Source organism: Gymnoscopelus microlampas, assembly GCF_963454915.1.
Source record: "Gymnoscopelus microlampas genome assembly, chromosome: 6".
NCBI lineage: Eukaryota > Metazoa > Chordata > Actinopteri > Myctophiformes > Myctophidae > Gymnoscopelus > Gymnoscopelus microlampas.
The window spans coordinates 37,952,030-37,971,607 of record NC_139943.1 but is presented as its reverse complement, the minus strand read 5'-3'; the positions used below and the strand labels follow the sequence as shown (position 1 = coordinate 37,971,607).

General features: G+C 40.4%; 1 protein-coding gene across 1 annotated transcript; it reads right to left on the bottom strand.

Annotated features, from left to right (window-relative positions):
* Positions 1-1,388: 1,388 nt before the first annotated feature.
* rfx4 (regulatory factor X, 4) lies at positions 1,389-19,578 on the bottom strand (the record flags this gene model as incomplete). The annotated part of the gene is made up of 18 exons (XM_084059259.1): positions 19,450-19,578; positions 16,809-16,895; positions 16,468-16,528; positions 14,610-14,733; positions 12,503-12,564; positions 11,849-12,062; positions 11,310-11,387; positions 10,796-10,959; positions 10,304-10,404; positions 10,127-10,185; positions 9,876-10,020; positions 9,110-9,204; positions 8,311-8,428; positions 6,083-6,202; positions 5,030-5,209; positions 4,422-4,587; positions 3,594-3,732; positions 1,389-1,673 (listed from the first exon to the last, which is right to left on the bottom strand). The coding sequence occupies exons 1-18, from the start codon at positions 19,490-19,492 to the stop codon at positions 1,389-1,391; spliced, it is 2,241 nt and encodes a 746-aa protein (XP_083915385.1). The 5' UTR covers positions 19,493-19,578.

Below are 19,578 nucleotides of genomic sequence, written 5' to 3'. Positions count from 1 at the left end.
CTTCACAGGCATTTGCAGTGAAAGAGAATTTGGGTATTTTTGAATATTCTCCAAATAAATGGAGAAGAAAAAAGAAAATAAAGAAATGATTGTTTCAGCCACATAACTGTCACAGCAGTCAATGTGTTTTTGTAGATTAAATGTAATATGATAAATATTCATATAATCACATTAATCAGTAAGATGTACTTGTACCAAACACACTTGCAATACACTCAAGTAGATAAAATCAGAAGTATATTCACTGGGGAAAAACAAAACAGTGATCTACATCTACAGTATGTTTTGACACACAAGCACAGACACAAGAGAGAACAAATGACAATATGCGATTTTTCATTTAGATTTTAAAATTATTTATGTGGCAACAAATAATTCCACATACATAAACTGTCATCTTAAACTGTAACAGTTTAACCACAACAGACATTTTCCAGTGCTTTTATTTACAGAAAAAGTGACTAGTCCATGTATGTTACTGTACACTTTGATACTCTTCCCTTTCTATATATACCCACAGGGTATATATATTAGGTCCTCAGTAGCTTTGAATGCATTATAAAATACACAAACCTAAGTTAATGTTTTCTTTACTAACCGTACAAAACAGAAAGCAAAATATCGATTGTAACATAGAAGATAAAGGATACACCATGTTACAAAGTTACAGGAAATACATACAGTACTATGTCACAACACTCAATAAAAACCATGAGAAGATGACAAGCCAATTTGACTAGTTATAAGGTTACATATACCTACCCTCTGATGTCAAGGTCTTGTTGAAACTCTTCTGCTACACCATATGTGAGAGACACACAAAGCTCATAACAATGAGTCGTGCAACATTGACCGAGAGAGAATAGCAGTACTGACGTCAGTAAGGGCTTACAACGCAAGCAGTTGCACATATTACTGACAGTGTGGGTGGGAGGAGAGTGTGCTCATTTAAGAGACTGACAAGGGGGCAGTTACAGAAAAAGGAGTACATTCCTAAAAAAAGAAACAAAGGCACAGCTTGGCAGGAGAATTGCACTCTTCCAATGATTCTGCTGCCACTTTTGAAAACCTATATGATTTGAAGTATGTTTTTTCTTCCAACACTGAAAACAGAATTTGTTGAAGAACTTACATCAAATCCCTAAGTAAAGTACACCACAAACATTTGCATGATTGATGTGATGTGCCAATTACAGTAGTCAGAGCCTCCACACCGTGATTCCAATAACCTTTCATTGGTTCTCTTCACCATATCCTTTTTCTGTTGCACTTGATTGTGTGCCACTGGGAACTTAGGGAAGGTTTGCATCCACTGTTTTGGCAGGCTTGTAGCGTGTGCTGTGCACGGTTGTCCACTGTGTCCAGAGAAGTTCTCCAGAAGTCGTTGGCTATTTAGCCCACCCTGTGGTGGCAGTGGCTTCTCCGTTGATATATGCAAATCCAGGGAAATGTTGTGAGTGCTCATACTCTGAGTTCCTTCGTGGTCCTAGCATGTACTCCCCGTACATGTCCCCAGAGGAGGTGTATCGGGACGAGTGCATAGGGGGGCTGGTGTAACAGCTGTTAACTGGTGAGACATCCGGCCACCGGGTGGCGACAGGCGTGGAATGCAACCGAGGAGTGTTGCCCATAAAGCAAGGATCCACTCGAGACATCTGGCTGCTTAGCGGGTACTGGTGAAGAGACAAAATGCATAGGTGAAGCAGAAAAATATATTCTGGGTAATGTGAACCACACAGCCACTAAGTAATTGGGAGCTCAACCTGGATATCAAAAGGCTTTCATGAGCAAAATGTGCCAACAGCATATATCATGAATGTTCTTGTTATAAATTAAACTACAAGTACTTTTGGGATAACTGCCATTGCATGTTTCCTCTTTTTTTAAACAGAACTTATATTTTTAAAATACTCCAGTCCTGTGGGAAGTCAGATAAACAAAGTTCTACTACAAATAAGAGTATAACTGCAACGTCCCTGGTTTGATTCCAGCTGAACAATTTCCTTTCTCTCTACACTGTAGCCTACTTCTAAAACTAAAAGCAAAACCCCCCCACCTAACACTAGTCTTAAAAAAAACAAAAGACTTTAATTAATCTGCACTTTAATAAAGTTCCACACACAAGTTCAACCACAGAAAAGACACACATTTATTTTCGGGTAATCAGCTAACAGCTGGACTGGCATAAGTGGTTTTCCAGTATTATTTTTGTTGCCCGTGGAAACTGACTACAAACAGTCCTGGCTAAATGTGCTTCTCTTACAAAATATTTTGGACAGTTGGCGAGCCAACAAAGTGCGCCGTTCGTTTTCAGCTCCATCCTCAACTTTGTGAGAGACACAAAAACAAAGCACAGGCATTGTGCCTGATTTAAGCTCTGACCAGGGTGAAATAGTGGAAGTAAAGACCCTTTCCCTTATCTCACTAAATATAAACACACAACAGCCGGTTGTATTATGAGCGACCGTGGCATGGAAAAAGACTGTCACCATGGGTCAGGGCTCAGCGACCTCTTGTTCACGCGCAGAAAAGGGACCATTGAATAACAATATTTTAATAAACGCCCCCTTGCCCCAGCCCATTGCCACTGGCTCAAACAGATGAAGTGACTATTGAGTTCTGGGAAGGGGAGTTACAGAGCAATGCCTCCCCTGGGCCTGGGCCAAGCCACCTTTCACTGTCTGCTTCCGCTGTGTGCACAGTAAAATCCTCCGTGTTCCATTCAGCTCCGAGGAGTGTACAAATGGAACCAAATGGACCCGTATGGGTCCATTTGGTTCCATTTGTACACTCCTCGTGGCTGAAAGAACACGGAGGATTTTACTGTGTGGAAAGGGGCGATTCGGGGGCTTTAGAAACTTTGAGACGGCTGAGGCTCAGCTGATCTCTGCCCAATATAATGGCGAGAGAGACTAGAGTACCCTTGACAGGAAATTACCATCAGAAGGGTCAACTCACACCACCCGCTACATGACTAAGTCTACGAGTTCAGGCATCAGCATCACACGGCCGCGTTGTCCCTGATAGCCTACTAATACACTGTCCATTTTCTCATCATCTTTGACTCTTCAGGACATCTTTTCATTATTCAGGGACGATGGTGCAGATGTTTAAACTGGCAATCTGATTGACCCATGAACTGGCTGTCGTTTTCCAGCCCGCCCACAAACTGCAAAATTGGGACCATTTGACACCCTCGGAGGCAAATGAACACTTCTTTAGTGTTAAAAAAGGAGCACAAGTTGAGTTTGTTGAGATTTAGTAGTAGTAGAGATCTTTTGCAATGGGTAGTGAACATAATGGTTGCAATATAAAAAAGAACATGTCTGAACATTAAGGATAACTACACATTAAAAGCGTCGCTGAGAGTGTACCAAGCCATTTAAAAAATAGGGAAAATAAACCTACAGGCTCATGATGAAAAATGTAAAACAAAAATATATATATATATTTAAAAAAAAAATGCCTATAGTGACATGCCCAAAATAGGGATGCCAGGTTGAAGGTGGTTAATGTAATGACAGTATATTCTGGCAAAATTACTGCTCACACGCATATTGTTTGTTAACAGCGCTGGGGCTGGTGGGACTGACCTGTGCAGATGAGCGGTGATAGGCAGAGTAGTGGAGGGGGGAAGGGAGGTTTGATTCATGGGTCAGACTGGGATACTGGCTCTGGATAGAATGGGAATGCTGGTTGGCATAGCTGCCATAGTTGTAGCTACCAGTGTATCTAAAATTCAAATCAACAGGAAGAAAGATTAGGTCAAAATACATTTAAACTTAATACTTAAAACACTTCACTTATTTTCAACCTTATCTTCATATAATTGGTCCGCACTAATGCTCTGTATGACATGGTACCATTTCTGTCTACATAATCTGTGTCCCGGAGGTGGGCTGTGGAAAGTTTGGAAATTTGCCTACCAGTGACACATTGGTGTTCTAAACTAATGGAAACTACAGCCAAGTTAGCCTGCTGAAATATGAGCCATTGTTATTGCATCAACAACAACAACAACAACAAAAAGTTCCGAAATCTTGTTTGAAATCACCACTGAAGATGTCATCGCCAAAAAACATTTTTGAACTATCCACAGTCTACCTCTGAGACATGTGTAAATAGAAAGGAGTGTGTAGACAGAAATGATACCATCCCATAGGGAGCATTTATGAGGACCGATATAGAGAGATAATGTTGAAAAAAGGTGAAATGTTCATATAACATAATATAATATAATATAATATAATATAATATAATATAATATAATATAATATAATATAATATAATATAATATAATATAATATGTAATTATAATACGTATCACAAATAACTGAAAGTGAACTTAAAAGTCACGATAAACAAAATAACATTTGGTCTGAAAATTAAGCAAAAGTTTTTCTTCCATTATGTAATCTCACCCGTGCTCTTCCCTGTGGGCATAGACTGGCAATCGATGAGCAGAAGACGGAGGGGGCACGGGGGCACCGCTGCGCATGCAGGCCAGCTGCTGTCCACCTTCTGGAGGGGAGCCACCTGATGTTGTCACTGTGTATGTGAGGGACCATGTATATGATTGAACAGCCCCTGGTACACACATATACACACAGAGACAAACGCTGTTGTCAAAGGGGCAACATAGGTGCTCTAACTGTTATGAAATTATGGTGGATTACAAAATTCTTTGTGCATTTTTATTCTTTCTCAGAATATAGCTGCTCTGCAAGCTCACAACTCGCCATGGTACGACGTGTTGTGAGATTGCAGATCGTCTATTTTCAAAATTATTTAGAAAATGAGGTTAAGGGCCTTCCACACCAAGTACTATAATATTGTTCACCACTATCGTCGCTATAGTTGTGATGTGGACTCTGCCGTCCACTTGAGTTAGATCAATTTTTAAAACATCTACATTTATAGTGCTTGGTCTGGCAGGCCCTTTACACAGTAAAATCATCGATGTTCAGAGAATGTACAGTTGCTTGCATGTGCTAAACTGTGTGGCCTGGCGGACTTGTTTGTGTCTCACCTGTGGTGGTGGTGGTGGTGGCAGTGGTGGCGGCTCCGGTGTACTCAGGGGACTGGGCCGCTATGGGGGAGATGACAGCGGGGACACCCACTGAGTGGACAGACCTAGCTGGAGAGTAGGGACCCGGGGACGAGGAGGTGGGCGTGGTTTCTGTCAGCGTAATCTCCTCTTCTCGCTCTGCTAAAAGTGAGAAACCAAGAACGTTTACATACTGTGAGTTGATTCAAATAAGAGCCGAGTCGACCGGGGCACTCAGGTGATGCAGTGGTAAAGTAGCTGTGGGTTGGAATCCACCGCAGTGCATCAGGCTTTGTCTATACTAACACAATTGGTTCGGGGGGGGGGAAGCCGGGCGGGGAGGGTGGTATTTGTCACTGCACATACTCCTACAGGCTGGCGAGTCTACGTCCTCCCAGTGGCTCACTGGTAGGTGAGCCAGTAGGATACAATAGCAGTGCCAACATACAAAAATGTGTGTGTGTGGAGGATTTATCACTTTCAATTGTATAGTTTTCCAGTTCCAAGTTTATCTGATCATATTTTTCATTTCATCACTTCCAATTTCACTTGTTTATCCTGTATATGTTCTCTCTTGATTGGATACAATTGGTATCCCGACCTGAAAACATATTTTCTATTTACTAAAGACCTGGAAAGGCGGGGAGACCCTTATTACTGTACAAACAGTAATGTTCAGTACGTATAAATGTATTAAACACTTATTTTAACCAAGAAAATATCACTTCCACCCCTTTAACGTAATGGATTTTACAGTGTATATTGTAGAGATAGTTAGTTGGTACAGTACAGTACAGTAAAGTACAGTGTTAATGTTGGCAGGTTATCAAAGGTCTTGTAAAGCAGTGTTTCTCAAAGTGGGGTCCGGGAAACCCCCCCCAGGGATCCTTGAGAGGGTCTCAGCTAACTTATTGGTAGTTAGGAACCAAATGGACCCGTAACTTTGTACACTCTCAGAGTTATGGGGGTCCGTGGCCTAATGCATAACAAACTGGGTGTCCATGAAATTAAAAAACACTGTTGTAAAGTTCTCACCTGTGCTTCCTTCTCCCTTCATGGCCCTCATGAGCTCGTTGGCTCTCTCCTGACAGTGCAGCGACTCCAGCAGGTAAAGTACGTAGTCATCAAACATCAGATGGATCAGGTGGAAGGATCCTAACATGCAAACATACACGCGTGTCCTCAATTATTATGTGGATGATGTATGGAGGATGTCTGATTTAAGAAGAATACTGTTGTCAGACAGGCATTGTATTTGGAAGTGTAGCTCTGCTCCCATGATGCTCCAAAATAATCTGCGCATGACACAGACTCTGAGATCACAAACCCCCCTGAAGCAGAGCCTAAAGATATGCAGTTATTACATGATAATGGCATGATAATAGACACATGAGCCCCTCATAGGGCAGAAACGAAAGAAGAACATGATACAATACATATGAACCTGCAATGGCTGTGACAGTGAAGATTTAAATGTGTGAATGTCGCTCTGCTTAAATAGACAGCGCAGACTGAAATATTAGGATCATGGCCGTATGTGATTGGACAGTGTATGAGCATGGGGCCAGCTCGACTTCCTTGCCTGCCTTAACTATCGCAATGCTCCATTTGAGGCTTGACCATCCTAGTATCCGTACATAATCTTGTAACTATACTTAATCATTCTTAAGCTGTGGAATCATGCAGATTACACCTTTGGAAATGTACAGTATATTCTCTCTGCATGTGCTTAGTAAACTTAAGAACATGCTGTGTCACGCTACCATACCATGATTGTTCTCCAAGCTTATGCTAGGACTTTTAAGTCACAACAAATACCACCACACACTCGAATGCAAAGTTTATTCAATCATTAAAAGACAAGGCCAATGTTTTGGCAGCTAGCTGCCTTATTCCTGTTGGTAACTGGCACAGTTACCCTGAGAACACTGGGCAACATTTAAAAATATATATATATATATTTATTCTATATTTGATTTTACATTTATTTTATAAATAAAGGGCCAAATACATATGTTATTTTAATTACATTTAAGGCCCAATATTTCTACAAATTGGTACAAAATCTGTGATATCCAGTAATTTTGGGCTTATGCAAGAAGTTGAAGCGTAAATTTAGGCCTGGTAATGATGTACCGTGCATGTTCAAATCATGTATACTTTACATTATTTCCCACCATTTTTCTAAGCATACATTTATTTATTCTTTCTTTTTTTCCTACATTTTGGAAACATCTGCCAATTTAACGTTGAGGTGCCCACTGGACCTGTATCGGTCTTGTTTAGTTGTTCTTGTTGGGGTATACATACTTGGAACTCATGCTCTGCATTTACCCATGCTAACTATTAGGAGTGAGTCAGGATCAATAATCAAATCTGATTTGTCAAAATAAGCTGTTTATGTTATATGGGGATAAGTTGAATTGGTAGCGACACTCACAGTGTGGCTTTTCAGTGTGAAAAATAACCCCTTGTCTATGATTCGGGTTCAAACATTTACAGGCTGGCCTTAAGGACATAAATGGCCTGATCAAGTTTGAAGCATCTCCTACACCATCTGCTTGATGAAATCATATCCTCCAGATGACTGTGGATGGCTGCATGTAGCTCAAAAAGAGGAAGGCAGGGTTGTTTCCAGAGTTAGTGCCAAAAATATGACAGCTGACCCCTGGGGTTGCATGGAGGATGCGACCGTGGCATAGAAGGAAGCCCCAAACAATCGTGACATTGTGCTGGCCATTACTGCCACCGCGTGCATAATAAACACTGATGGCCATTCAGAGAGCGAAGCGCAATACTGCGTGGTCATAAAATGGAAAGACGGGCAAACGCGTCGGGGACAAGGGGAGGGTGGCCTTTGTTAATTAGCTGTTGTTGCACACAGACCTGCTTTATCAAAACACTGGAACCAGCTGTGTCTTTGATATTCACAGACAGGGCCAAAGGAGAGAGGCAGGGGGAAGGGAAGCCATTTTTTCCTTTCTCTCTTTTTACAGCCTCTAACTCCTTCAAACCAAGCTAGTAAAGTAAAGACCCGGGGCCAGCGGCAAGGGAGCCATTTTACCCATCATGCCTCCTTATTTTAGGTCTGAGACACAGAAGCCCACACAGGGCTGTTAAACTCCCTGTATACACTTGACACATCGGCAAAGTCACATTATATTCACGTCTTAGGATTGTCAAATGTGTGTCTTCCTTTTGTTGGAAGGGAATAGAACTGCATGGATCACGTGACAGTCAGACGAAGGCTGTTGGCCACTCACCAAAGCTGGGTGCACTGTGGAGGGTCATATCCCGTATGACTCTGGTACCAAAACATGACCACATCAGCAGGAACTGTTGGGCCACCTTCTTCAGGCACCCGGGCCTCTTCCCTGCCACCTAAAGAGAGCATTTCCATGTGAAAAGGGGGGAAGGGTAGGGATGCCGGGGTAGAATTAACCCCCAGGTCCGTATTGGGGCTTAACCCTCAGGAACGAAAAACATGTCAACAAGTCAACTATTTAATTTGCCCCTGGGGACACGCCTTCCTATTGAACTATTGTCTGGTGAGTCCAAGACGTTGCCAGGGCAACCAAATTTTACAAGCCCATATCTGGCACATAATGGCCGCAAATGGGAGCCTTGAAGACATCATTAACTAAGAGGATTGCAGCGTAAGTGGCTCTGTGTAAAAAAAAAAAGGTCGGGTAGGATGTATTCAGTGCATTGGTGTACAGACATAAGTTACATTCAGAGTTACTTTGAAAAAAAGTTAGTGAAACTTTCACAGGTTTCTCTTGAAATACATCAACTAAATAAGATATAATCAAGGATGATTGGGAGAGATCAGCCCAATCCCAAATTTGTGTGGGGAAAAAAATACAATATTTTAATCCTGACATTACATTACATTACAGTCATTTAGCAGACGCTTTTATCCAAAGCGACTTACAATAAGTGCATTCAACATAGGTGGGAACGAAACTACTAATCACCAGAAGCATTAAGTGCATTCTCTTCTAAAACAAGCAACCAAGAGTATACCTAGCGCTAAAGTAAAAGTGCAATATATCAGCTGACCTTGACTACGCAGTGGTCCACCATAGCGTCTAGCCACTCGATGTAGGCTTCAATGGGAGACTGCTCCTCCAGCAGACGGTCAAACTCCTGATACACTGTGACAGGATGGAGAAGGTGAGCTTCACAACAAACATGTTGGATTTTTTACCACATCTCTTGAAAAGACTCAACTACATGCGGCGAGATGAAACCAAAAGCACTAATTGCTAACGATATGAAAACGGCGAGGTCTGAAATGGACACTATTCATGGAACCCGCCCCTCTATTTCTGTGACCTATATGACCCCATGTGGGACATTTCTGAGGGGTGACACCAGAATGAAATGGGGATGCTCGGCAGGGTGTTTTCAGAGAAGAGTCAACTTGTTTAACCTTTAGTCTCCATCATTAAGGGGTTGACTTTCGTGGTCGTGGGAATGACTTCTACCATGGTGTGTTATTTAAGTGCTATGGGTTATGTAATTGCTATTTGCTTATGTATAATTGTTTTAATACACATATATATATATATAGATTGCACTTTATTTCACAGGGGTACGTATATAAAGGTGGATGTGTGTGTACACCCAGGAGTGAGTGGAATAAGGATCGGATACACACAGATTGTACACACACACACACACACACACACACACACACACACACACACACACACACACACACACACACACACACACACACACACACACACACACACACACACACACACACACACACACACACACACACACACACACACACACACACGCCTCTTCGTCTACTTACGGTGGATAATAAGGCGTCTGTGTTCATCTTTTGAGTCTTCCATAGTGTATAGAGTCTGCTTAGTGATGCTGTTCAAGTCCACGTTCCTCCAGTCCTCTAGCATTTGGAATGTGATGTCAGCGTTGTGGATCACAGTGCGTGACGCCTGAGGGGTCAACAGAGACAATATTACCTACCCTAATACACCCATGTCCCTTATCAGTGATGTCGGTTCATGTGGATTTTTATTACATTCACAGAATGATAGGCACCTGACATAGATGGTTTAACGATGTTTGCCGCTTTAGAATCTGTGAAAATCTTCTGGATACTGGGAAACAGAAGGAAGAACAAAACAGGCTTTACTCTACAATTCTCATTCTCAAAGATTTCCTCTTAGATCTGAATAATCTTTAAAAATATATATTTTTTATAATGCAGCCACTTACATTCAAACTTGATATTCCTTAAGTTTTCAGGTAGGTCATGAAGTGCAACCTTTAACCACTCGTCAAGCTGTTTGGCAAATTTCCGGATAACCTGAGTTAAACTGGATGGGGGGGGGGCAAAATAATACACTTGAGCCACACATTCTAATATAAACAGTCAGTCCTCGTAAGTCTTAGTTCTTATTTACTCTGCTGATCCTTTTTTTGTCAGTTGTGTTGCAGTATTATATAGCATCACATAGATGAAGAATAGTTACATTGTATAATATTTTGAACAAAACACAAACACAAACTATAACATTTAACATTTAACAGCACCAAAGCAAGACAAAAAAGAGAGACATCTGCTGATCCTTCTGATCAGTTCCCACACACAGACTCTCTTCAAGTCATGTAATAAAAACATGTAATATTTGACAATTTGAAAGATTATGGTCACACCAGTGTCTGGAACGATCACATGCAAGATAAATGTGGGACATGCATGCTCACCTATCAGGCAGTGCTTGCAGGACGGTGGGCATGAGCACTCCAGAAATAGCCTTGTAGAGGATGGAGTCACAGACCCCTACGATGTTAACCACGGTGGCGTAGCCTAGCACAGGGAGCATGTGTGGCGGCATGCCCTGCCAGAAGTGCAGCAGGAAACTTTGGACCTATAGACACAACACACACGTCAGAATATTCAGTCGACCCTTTTCACAGCAGCCTTTTTGACAGGTAAACCCAGATGATTACAATGACATTAAATGTGTGTTTCTTTTCAGTGCTTCTGTGCGCACACACACACACACACACACACACACACACACACGTAGGCGCAAAATGTTTGTTCTCATATAATGACATTTAGAATTGTTACTTTAACTACAGTACATACAGTGGGAACTTTCAAAAAATCACTTGGGATTATACTGTATGTTGAGAAAATGGAAAATGATACTGTAGAAGTTGGCAAAGAAAATAAAGAAAATAACAGTCCAGCAGAGAAAAAAAGAAAACTTGCCTCATCGAAGTTGGCACGTATGACTGTATCTAGTATCCTTTGACAGTGTGTTCTATACATCATGATGAAGGTTGACACCTGTGGGCGAGAACAGAGAATTAATCTAAATACAGCACAAACGCAACAGCTTTGTCTCTTCTGGGGCTCTCAAAGGCAGGATACAAAAACAAGAGAATAAATCTTGAGCAAGGCATGCACACCAATAAATACCTGTTACAGGTCCAGACTGGAAGCCATGTTATATAAAACAAGCTTTAGACATCACCAACACACAAACCATTTGAAATCATGGCCCCCCTTTTAAAGCCGGACAGCTAGTGCCTGTCCTTTGTCCATTGCTGGATCTTATTATCTCCCCAAAAGATTAAGAGTTAGTGAGGAGCCAGCATATAAATCCTCAAGGTCCTTCTCTAAACCCGAGCCCAGGGAAGGGCCTGGGACAGATAATAGGCTGGAGCCAGAGGGGGCACAGGCAGCGATGCTAACATGGCAGGGGAGAGGGAGGGCGATGTGGACGGACTTTTAAAAGTCCTGTTTACCTTCTCTTCGGGCAGGCTGGCGGGCAAATTTAGGTCTTTGACATTTGGAAAGTCTGGCAGGAGCGTCCCCAGTTTGGAGCGTGGTGAATACGCTACTGTCTGCTTGGTGACCTCTTTCTTCCCCGTCTCGTTCACCCACGCCGCACCCTTTCTGGAGTACATCACATCATAATACTGAGAGCTCTCCTTCACCGCAATGCCGTAGTAGTGGTACCTGGGGAATACGGGCCATCTATAGTCAACACGCACAAGACCGTTTACACGCCCCTACACAGTAAAAAGTAAGTGCCGTTTTAACTCTGAGAGTATACAAAATGTATACTCTGCAGTCTGCGCTCACATTCATACACTCTCAAAGTTACAGATGCATAAATGAAAACAGGGTTTTAAATGTGAGTCGACAGAACTACATTATAAAGATGAGCATACAGTTTGCTCAGAACATTTTATGTGAAGTGGAATACGTAAATTCTGCGTTAGTGCTTGTTTGGGAGAGATAAGCCTTCACTCCTGTCCAGAAGCTGATTCAAGCAGAACATACAGACCACCTGACTGATTATAACGTACTATTTCCTTTTATTAATAATACATTATGGTCTGGTTCATTTGAATAACTAGCCATTTTCTTAGCCAGAGAACAAGTGGATAACTTACTTTGACTGGCCCCTAGTTCCCAGTCTTCGGGTCGTCAGTTGTGGAAACTGCTGTCTGATGATCTGTGTAATTTGGGAGAGGAAAAGGTGTTGGTGTGTTTTATCTTAATGGGTAACTACTGAGTTGAATATGGATTCATCAATTGACATTTAATTTTACGGAGTGAAAAAGAGGCCAAATCCCATCTTATCCACCTGACTATTTAATTCACTCAATGAGGAGGGAAATGAAACGGCATGCAAGACATTTCAAATGGTTTATTTTACTTATGGTTTCGGAATCAATCAATACAGAATCAATACAATCTAATATGTTAGTTAATAAAGTATAGACTGCTCTGCGTAATAACTTGCAGTGTGAAATTCCCATAACTATATCCCCTGGGAGGTCTTTGAGAGCCATCCGTTTATGACAAGTTCAGGGGCATTACTTTTTTCTTTCTTTTTTCGTATATCAAACATCTCTCCAAGCCTCCGTCCCCCCAAACCCTCCCTCCATCTCTTTCTTCCACTCCCCCCTTCTTCCTTTCCTCTCTTTTTGTCTGAGAGATCGGCTCCTTGGTCCAACTCCCGGTGCAGAAACTTTAGCAAACAGTGTAGCTCTCCATTGTGTGGGATGAAAAAAGGGGCCACGCTGTGAAGTTTCTGTCAGACCCTGCTTGATAAATGAGCAGACAGGGAGGCAGCCCAGGCCCTCGCTCGTTTTTTTGTCCTGAATCAATGAAGCCTTCCTAAAGGACACCCCACACTGCTCCAGCCACTGATCTAACATTCCGCAACATCTCACCCTTCCAAATTTCCTTTAATTACACATTAATCCAGGCCCCTTCTCTTTTTCAATATCTTCCGACAGGAGCTCTGGAGGGGAGGGGTGCGTGGGGGCTGAGCTGAGGGTTGGGGGTTGGGGGTTGGGGCTAGGGTCCAGGGCATAGGGGCGGTTGGGGGTAGGTAGGTTGAGGGACTTCTCCAGGGTTGTGGGAACTGAGGCATGGTGTTCAGTGGGTTTCAGGAGAAGCAGCCACAGAACTTCACTCCTTGCTTTATCTCCTCAAGCGGATATCAACAGTTGACATTTACTTTTATGGCATGAGAAAAACAGCTTTTTAGACATTTTGGCTACAGGGTTCGGTGTCATTATTACCCTGATATTATTCCCTCAGCCTGTGGTTACGATCTATTTCCGCTGATGGTCTGTGGTCATTTTGCTTGGATTCATGGTTTTCTCAGGCGTTCAGTGTACAGATGTGTAGATAGAAACACAATTTGCAGATTAAAAACATGCCTTGATTGCTTCCGTGGTCTAGTCTATTTTGCCTCATCGCATGTTGAATCACTAATGCAGAGTAGAAAAGAAATGTCATCTGAAGGCCTTTCGTCTACACTAAACATAATGTTGAGTAGGCCTACAGTATGTTTCTATTTTTCTTTTGAGTTGAACTTGAGAAGCGTGTTGGAATCGATGAAAACAATGGCTACGAAGTATCTTAATACAACATACAGTATAGTATTCTAAAATGGTATCAGATATTGAATCGGTTAGTGGTTCTCAAAGTGGGGTTCGGGGACCCCCAGGGATCCTTGAGGGTGTTCTAGTGGGTCCCCAGCAAAATGAGGAACAGTTTAACCACTTATAACCTGAAACATTTTGAAAAATCAATCAATCAAACAAACAACTGTAGAACATAATTTTAAAAAGTTCTCTTATGGGGGTTCCTGGCTCAAAATCTTTTCAGATGGGAATACATATCGTCTCTGTCGGGTGGAAAACTGTTCAAAACTGTTACTTTTCAGGATTCAAATTCAAAAGTAGCAGCTCTACAAGCTCAAAACACATCGCTTCGTGTCACGTTTCGAGCTTGTGAATCTGCTACTTTTGATACTTTTGTTTGACACTGTAGTATGATCAAGGGCATTCATTTATTCATTCAACGATTTTCATTTGGGGGTCCTTGAAATGTTTCAGAATCACTGTGTATAGGCGAGGCTTCAACTTGCTCTTTTAGACACCGTGTCATGTCTTGTCACATTTCATATAATCACCCCATGGATCATTTTTATTTGTCACACAATGTTTAACAATCTGCTCTGAAATGAAGTTGGAATCGTACCTTTCCAAAGCTGGCAGCGTTCACAGGCAGTGATTCTTGCTTCTCACTGAAGTCGAGGTAGTGCATGTAGAGGGCACTTCGGGGGATACACACACCCTCAGCAATCTCATAGTTGTCCTCGAGCCTGTAGGTACCGAAGAAATGTTATCAGAAACCAAAAACATGCTCCTGTAATGATAGTGGGGTCCCACTAAGGGGTTCCCAGACCTTTTCAACTCGCGACCCCAAAAAATTAATTTGGTGTCTTTCCGGGACGCAAACATACAAAAATACAATATGAATTAAACCAGTTAAGCCGTATTGCAAAGAATTGCCGATCTACAAGCCCGCAATGCATCGTATCTTGTGAATTCGATGTTTTTAAAATATTCTGAAACTTTCAGAGACAGTTTTGAAATTGTATTTATCTATATTTATTTAATTTTTGAAAAATACCAAAATTTATTACAAAAATAATTTGATTATTTTTTTGCAGGAAAGGTAAAAACAAAACAAAACCAGGAAATGTATTTGCATTACACAAAAACGGGTCCACGACCCAAGATGGGTCGCAACCCTGTGTTTGGGTAACACTGACTTAATTCAAAGCCATTGTAAGTCAGGGTTCATTATGACACTCCTGTTAATAACATGGCAACGTTACACATACATTTATTTTACGAAATGTTGTGGGAAAGCGACAGACCACATGCATGTATGAGGGATACAATTTAGTTCAATGAGCATAGTTATGACAACTCAAGTTTCACGTTCTAACTGTGAGATATGCTGTGATAAATAAAAATGGGATTTGATCAAGTATGTCTTCATCATTTAAGACAAACCAAAGAATAATCAAATGTCAGTACCAGAAGTGTACAGATCTAAGTGGATTCAAGTATATTTGACATCTGTGCAGCACAGAACTGTTTACATCAAACTGGACCCAAGAAAACACCACTTTTACCAGTTTTGACTACTATTACTGATTATAATTACAATTATTTTGTGTATACAGCTAGATTATTGGAGATAATAACTTGAATAAGGTAAAAAGATACATATTTAAAAAATGTGTTTTTCTGCTACTTGTATATTTCCGCCAATATATCCCCAACATATTCTTATTGAAAACCCCCCGAACATTTTTGTATTTAACATTAATGTGGGGTAAATTCTTACACTAAGATCAATTATATTGAATTATTAACATTATAATTATTTTAATATTCTTTAATTGTTTAATAAGACTTCAATCCATTTGGAATGACGAACTGGTTTGAAATCAAACCAGCATGAAAACCAACTGGAATGTCTTCGTAAAAAAAGACGTTACTGCTGTGTCTGACCAAAACTGTAACATAACTGACTGTTCAGAATTCTGGAGTGTCACAAACAACTATCCACATAGATAGTATCCGACAGGATATAAAGTGTCTTAAAGTCACAAAGGCAGGTTTTACGCATCAAGCTACCAACATGCAAAGGCTATACTGTAAAATCCTGAGTGTGTACTCAACTATGAGTGTACAAATAACAAAATGGACCCTTCAGATACACTTGGTCATATTTGTACACTCCTAGAGTTAAACAACTTTGTGGATTTTACTGTGTATAGTTGCCAATTTCTATTAGAAATCTGAATTTGTATTTATTTTATTTTATTGATCGCAAAGTAATTGACATGAAAAGGCCTTCTTATTTTTTTCAGACTTTGACCATTGGCAAACTTGTGAGTTAAAACATTAAAAAAAGATTAGGTCTAGATGACTGGTGTTTTGCATTGTTTTTCATCACATATATCAGTTGATTATTATTTATACAGAAGACTGAATGGTAAAATATACATAACTACAAAATAAAATTCAAAAGGACTCACCACTGCAGAGTAGCCGGTGTCGAATGCGATTTAGAAGCTCTGTTATTTTCTTTTTCTTCATCTATAACCCACAAAACATACTGGTTTCAAACCAAGGCAAAGTAAGGGACCACAGATATGTATTTTGGCATTAATTAATTTGTTTATATTTGAAGGACATGTTATCACTGTAAGCACTATAATGCCTGCACATCATGGTTTAATGACATTTACAGCCTTTCACGCCTTAAGGTGCCAATAGTATAAATTACTGAACAGTAAGGAATGTTTTTCAAAGCCACAATTTACAACATTCCTATTGAAAAACCACGATGATGCTGAGGAATACTAATCTGGCTTACTTTCATCAATGGACATATTCCCCAGGGAGGTGTGACTGGAATAACGTTTACTCTCACTCTCATTAAGGCATCTTTCAATCCAGCTCTCTATAAAAGAAACGATAGGCCACAAGTCAAAGAGTGCAAAAGCTACTTCGAAATTAATTATGAAACACGCCACCATTTAATACAATTCAAAACATAAATTACACCATGTTGCATTTTAATTTAAATTCAAATTAATATGGACAAATATATTTGGTTATAATAGTGAGAATCATGAATTCTGTATTAGGTATACAACATGTTATAGCTGTATTGTATACGTTTTTGTAGTGACTTTGTATTGACAATGCAACAGGTGTCACTTTTGAAACACGGTCATTTGTTCAGTTGGTGCTTTTTTCCATTAAGCTGTGCAAATCATTCAGAGCACGGGATATCTTAAACGTCATTAATTTGACTGGGCAAGTTGACAACTATCAATGATGTGGGCACTAGTAGAGCTATGGTTCTTTTTTTGATGTTTTCACCAAAACGGCAGGAATCCTGCATTGTTCCAGGGGGGTGGGAGGTGGGTGGGCTACAAGCGCACACACATTCACCCAATGGAGCTTGTGCACATCGCTGGACCAGCCTCATGGAGGCTCATCAAGGCTATTGTCCTGTTTAAATTTCTACTTAAAAATTGCTCAACTGGTGTCCTTTCTGAGAAAGAAAATTGGTAGTTCACCACTGCATTCATTTGGAAATGAATGTAGAAAAGATAAACCCTTATGGAAAAGTGTTTTGTTAAAGTTCTCAATTGAATGTATTTCCTAAATTAAAGTGTGTGACTTGTGAATTCATATGCAATTGCATATCAAAATAAGTAGAAATTTAGTATCTAGAATAGATTAATCTTTATGCAGTAGGTTGGGCTTAATCTAACAGATACATTCTTTATAATGTATTCCTCTTCGGGCTCAAAGCTGCATATCGCCTTTTTCTGACACCATCTTATCTCATATAAAACCCTTTCCCCCCATAATAACTGGGATGCAATCTAAAGATTAGCCTTGAAATGTAGCGGGGCATAAAGTATTTTCTAAAACCTCAACATGAAAATGTAGTATCTCAGAGATCTTTAAGTACAGTGCATAAGTAAAAGCATTTAATTACTTCACATATTTTCATCAGAAACACTGATGTAATGTTTCCCCTAAGTCGTGCAAATCTGTATTTTCCGCATAGGAATTGACAACAATCCCTAAAGCAGCCATTGGCAGCACATCCTGTTGGCAAGGCAACCTGTTACATCCAGTCAAAAAGGGGGTTTAGCATGAAGGGGGGGGGGGGGGTCACAGATATTCAAAAGTTTTAGGGACTTGGAACTTTGCACTAGATGAAGATTCTACACCTAGATCTGTGGCACGTGTGCATAGAATAGGTCAGAATGCCATTAGTATCCCATGGCTCCATAGTAACAGGCTGTTTAGTCATAGTCTGTTTTAGGAAATGAAAATGTCTTATTTACTATATTATAATACATTATTACATAATGTTATCTAACTATTTTAACCTATTTTAAATATTAAAAATATTATTTTTAGGAAATGAAATAAGCCAATTCTATTTAAAAACAAAATGCTTTACAGCCTACTACTAAAATGACGTCCCTCACTTTTTGTCTACAAAAAAATGTTTTTGACATCTGTAATCTTCATATATTTGCAAACTTTGTGTTAAGTCTATTGGTCCACTCTACTGCTTATGCGCAAAAAAAGAGAAGTTAAACCACTCGGTTATTATATAGTTAGTCGACTAAAGAAAAGCTATCCACAATAGCTCAAATGCTGGGTGGAATAATTTGCCACAGGCACAGATAAGCTGGGGATGTAAATAATTGGATTAAATATGATCAACAGGTGAAATGGATGTTAGCTCATTTATTAATGCACTTGCAAACTGGACTACAAAGTAGATTATGATGCTCAGTATCCTTAAGTTTAATATTGAATTGGAGTTCAATCGTAATTCTAAAACTTTTTCCTATTTATATCATTTCCTAAAAGATAAAAAGCAAAGCATTCACTATTTTCAACTACCTTGTGGTAAAAAAGGCCCAAAAATTCTTACCAAGCACATATAAAATGGCAATATATTTTAATTTAACTTTTTAATGGTTGTTGAAAAGTTCAGCTTACCTGACAAAGTGGTTTACAGGGAGCAGGTGCATAAAACGTAAAGGCACGCAATAATTATTTTTCCCCCACTGACAATGGTGGAATTTAAAGAGATTAATTGTGGAAATTGTATAGAATGCTTGAAGAAAGCCAATGGCAATCAGGCCAAGCAAATGCTTGGACTATTTCACTACATTCCATGATGCTTTTTTTCAGGACATGAATTTGTGGTATTACACCTCCATAACACTCTCCTCCATGTCAGTTGTTAGAACTAAAAACAAAGTCCTGAATGAATAACCTAAACTCAGACCGAACGAGTGGAATAAAGGCCAAAGCATCAGACACTCAGACGCACTGTCTGAGTGGCTACAGAGAAAGTTTGAGACGTCCAGGGCTCCAGCAGTGGAAGTATCTACAGTGATCCAGAACAGTGGCCGATTTGCTCAACACATCCAGGCAAGGCAAAGCGATGGGACGAGAACATCAGGACTAACCTGTAGAATCCATATCAGGCTCCTCCAGTAGCCCACAATGCATCCTCTTCCCATCAACGACACCGGCTCCCTCCGAGAAAATGGCTTAGTGCACGTTTCCCCCCTCCTCGGTGGGTCTCCCCGTGTCCG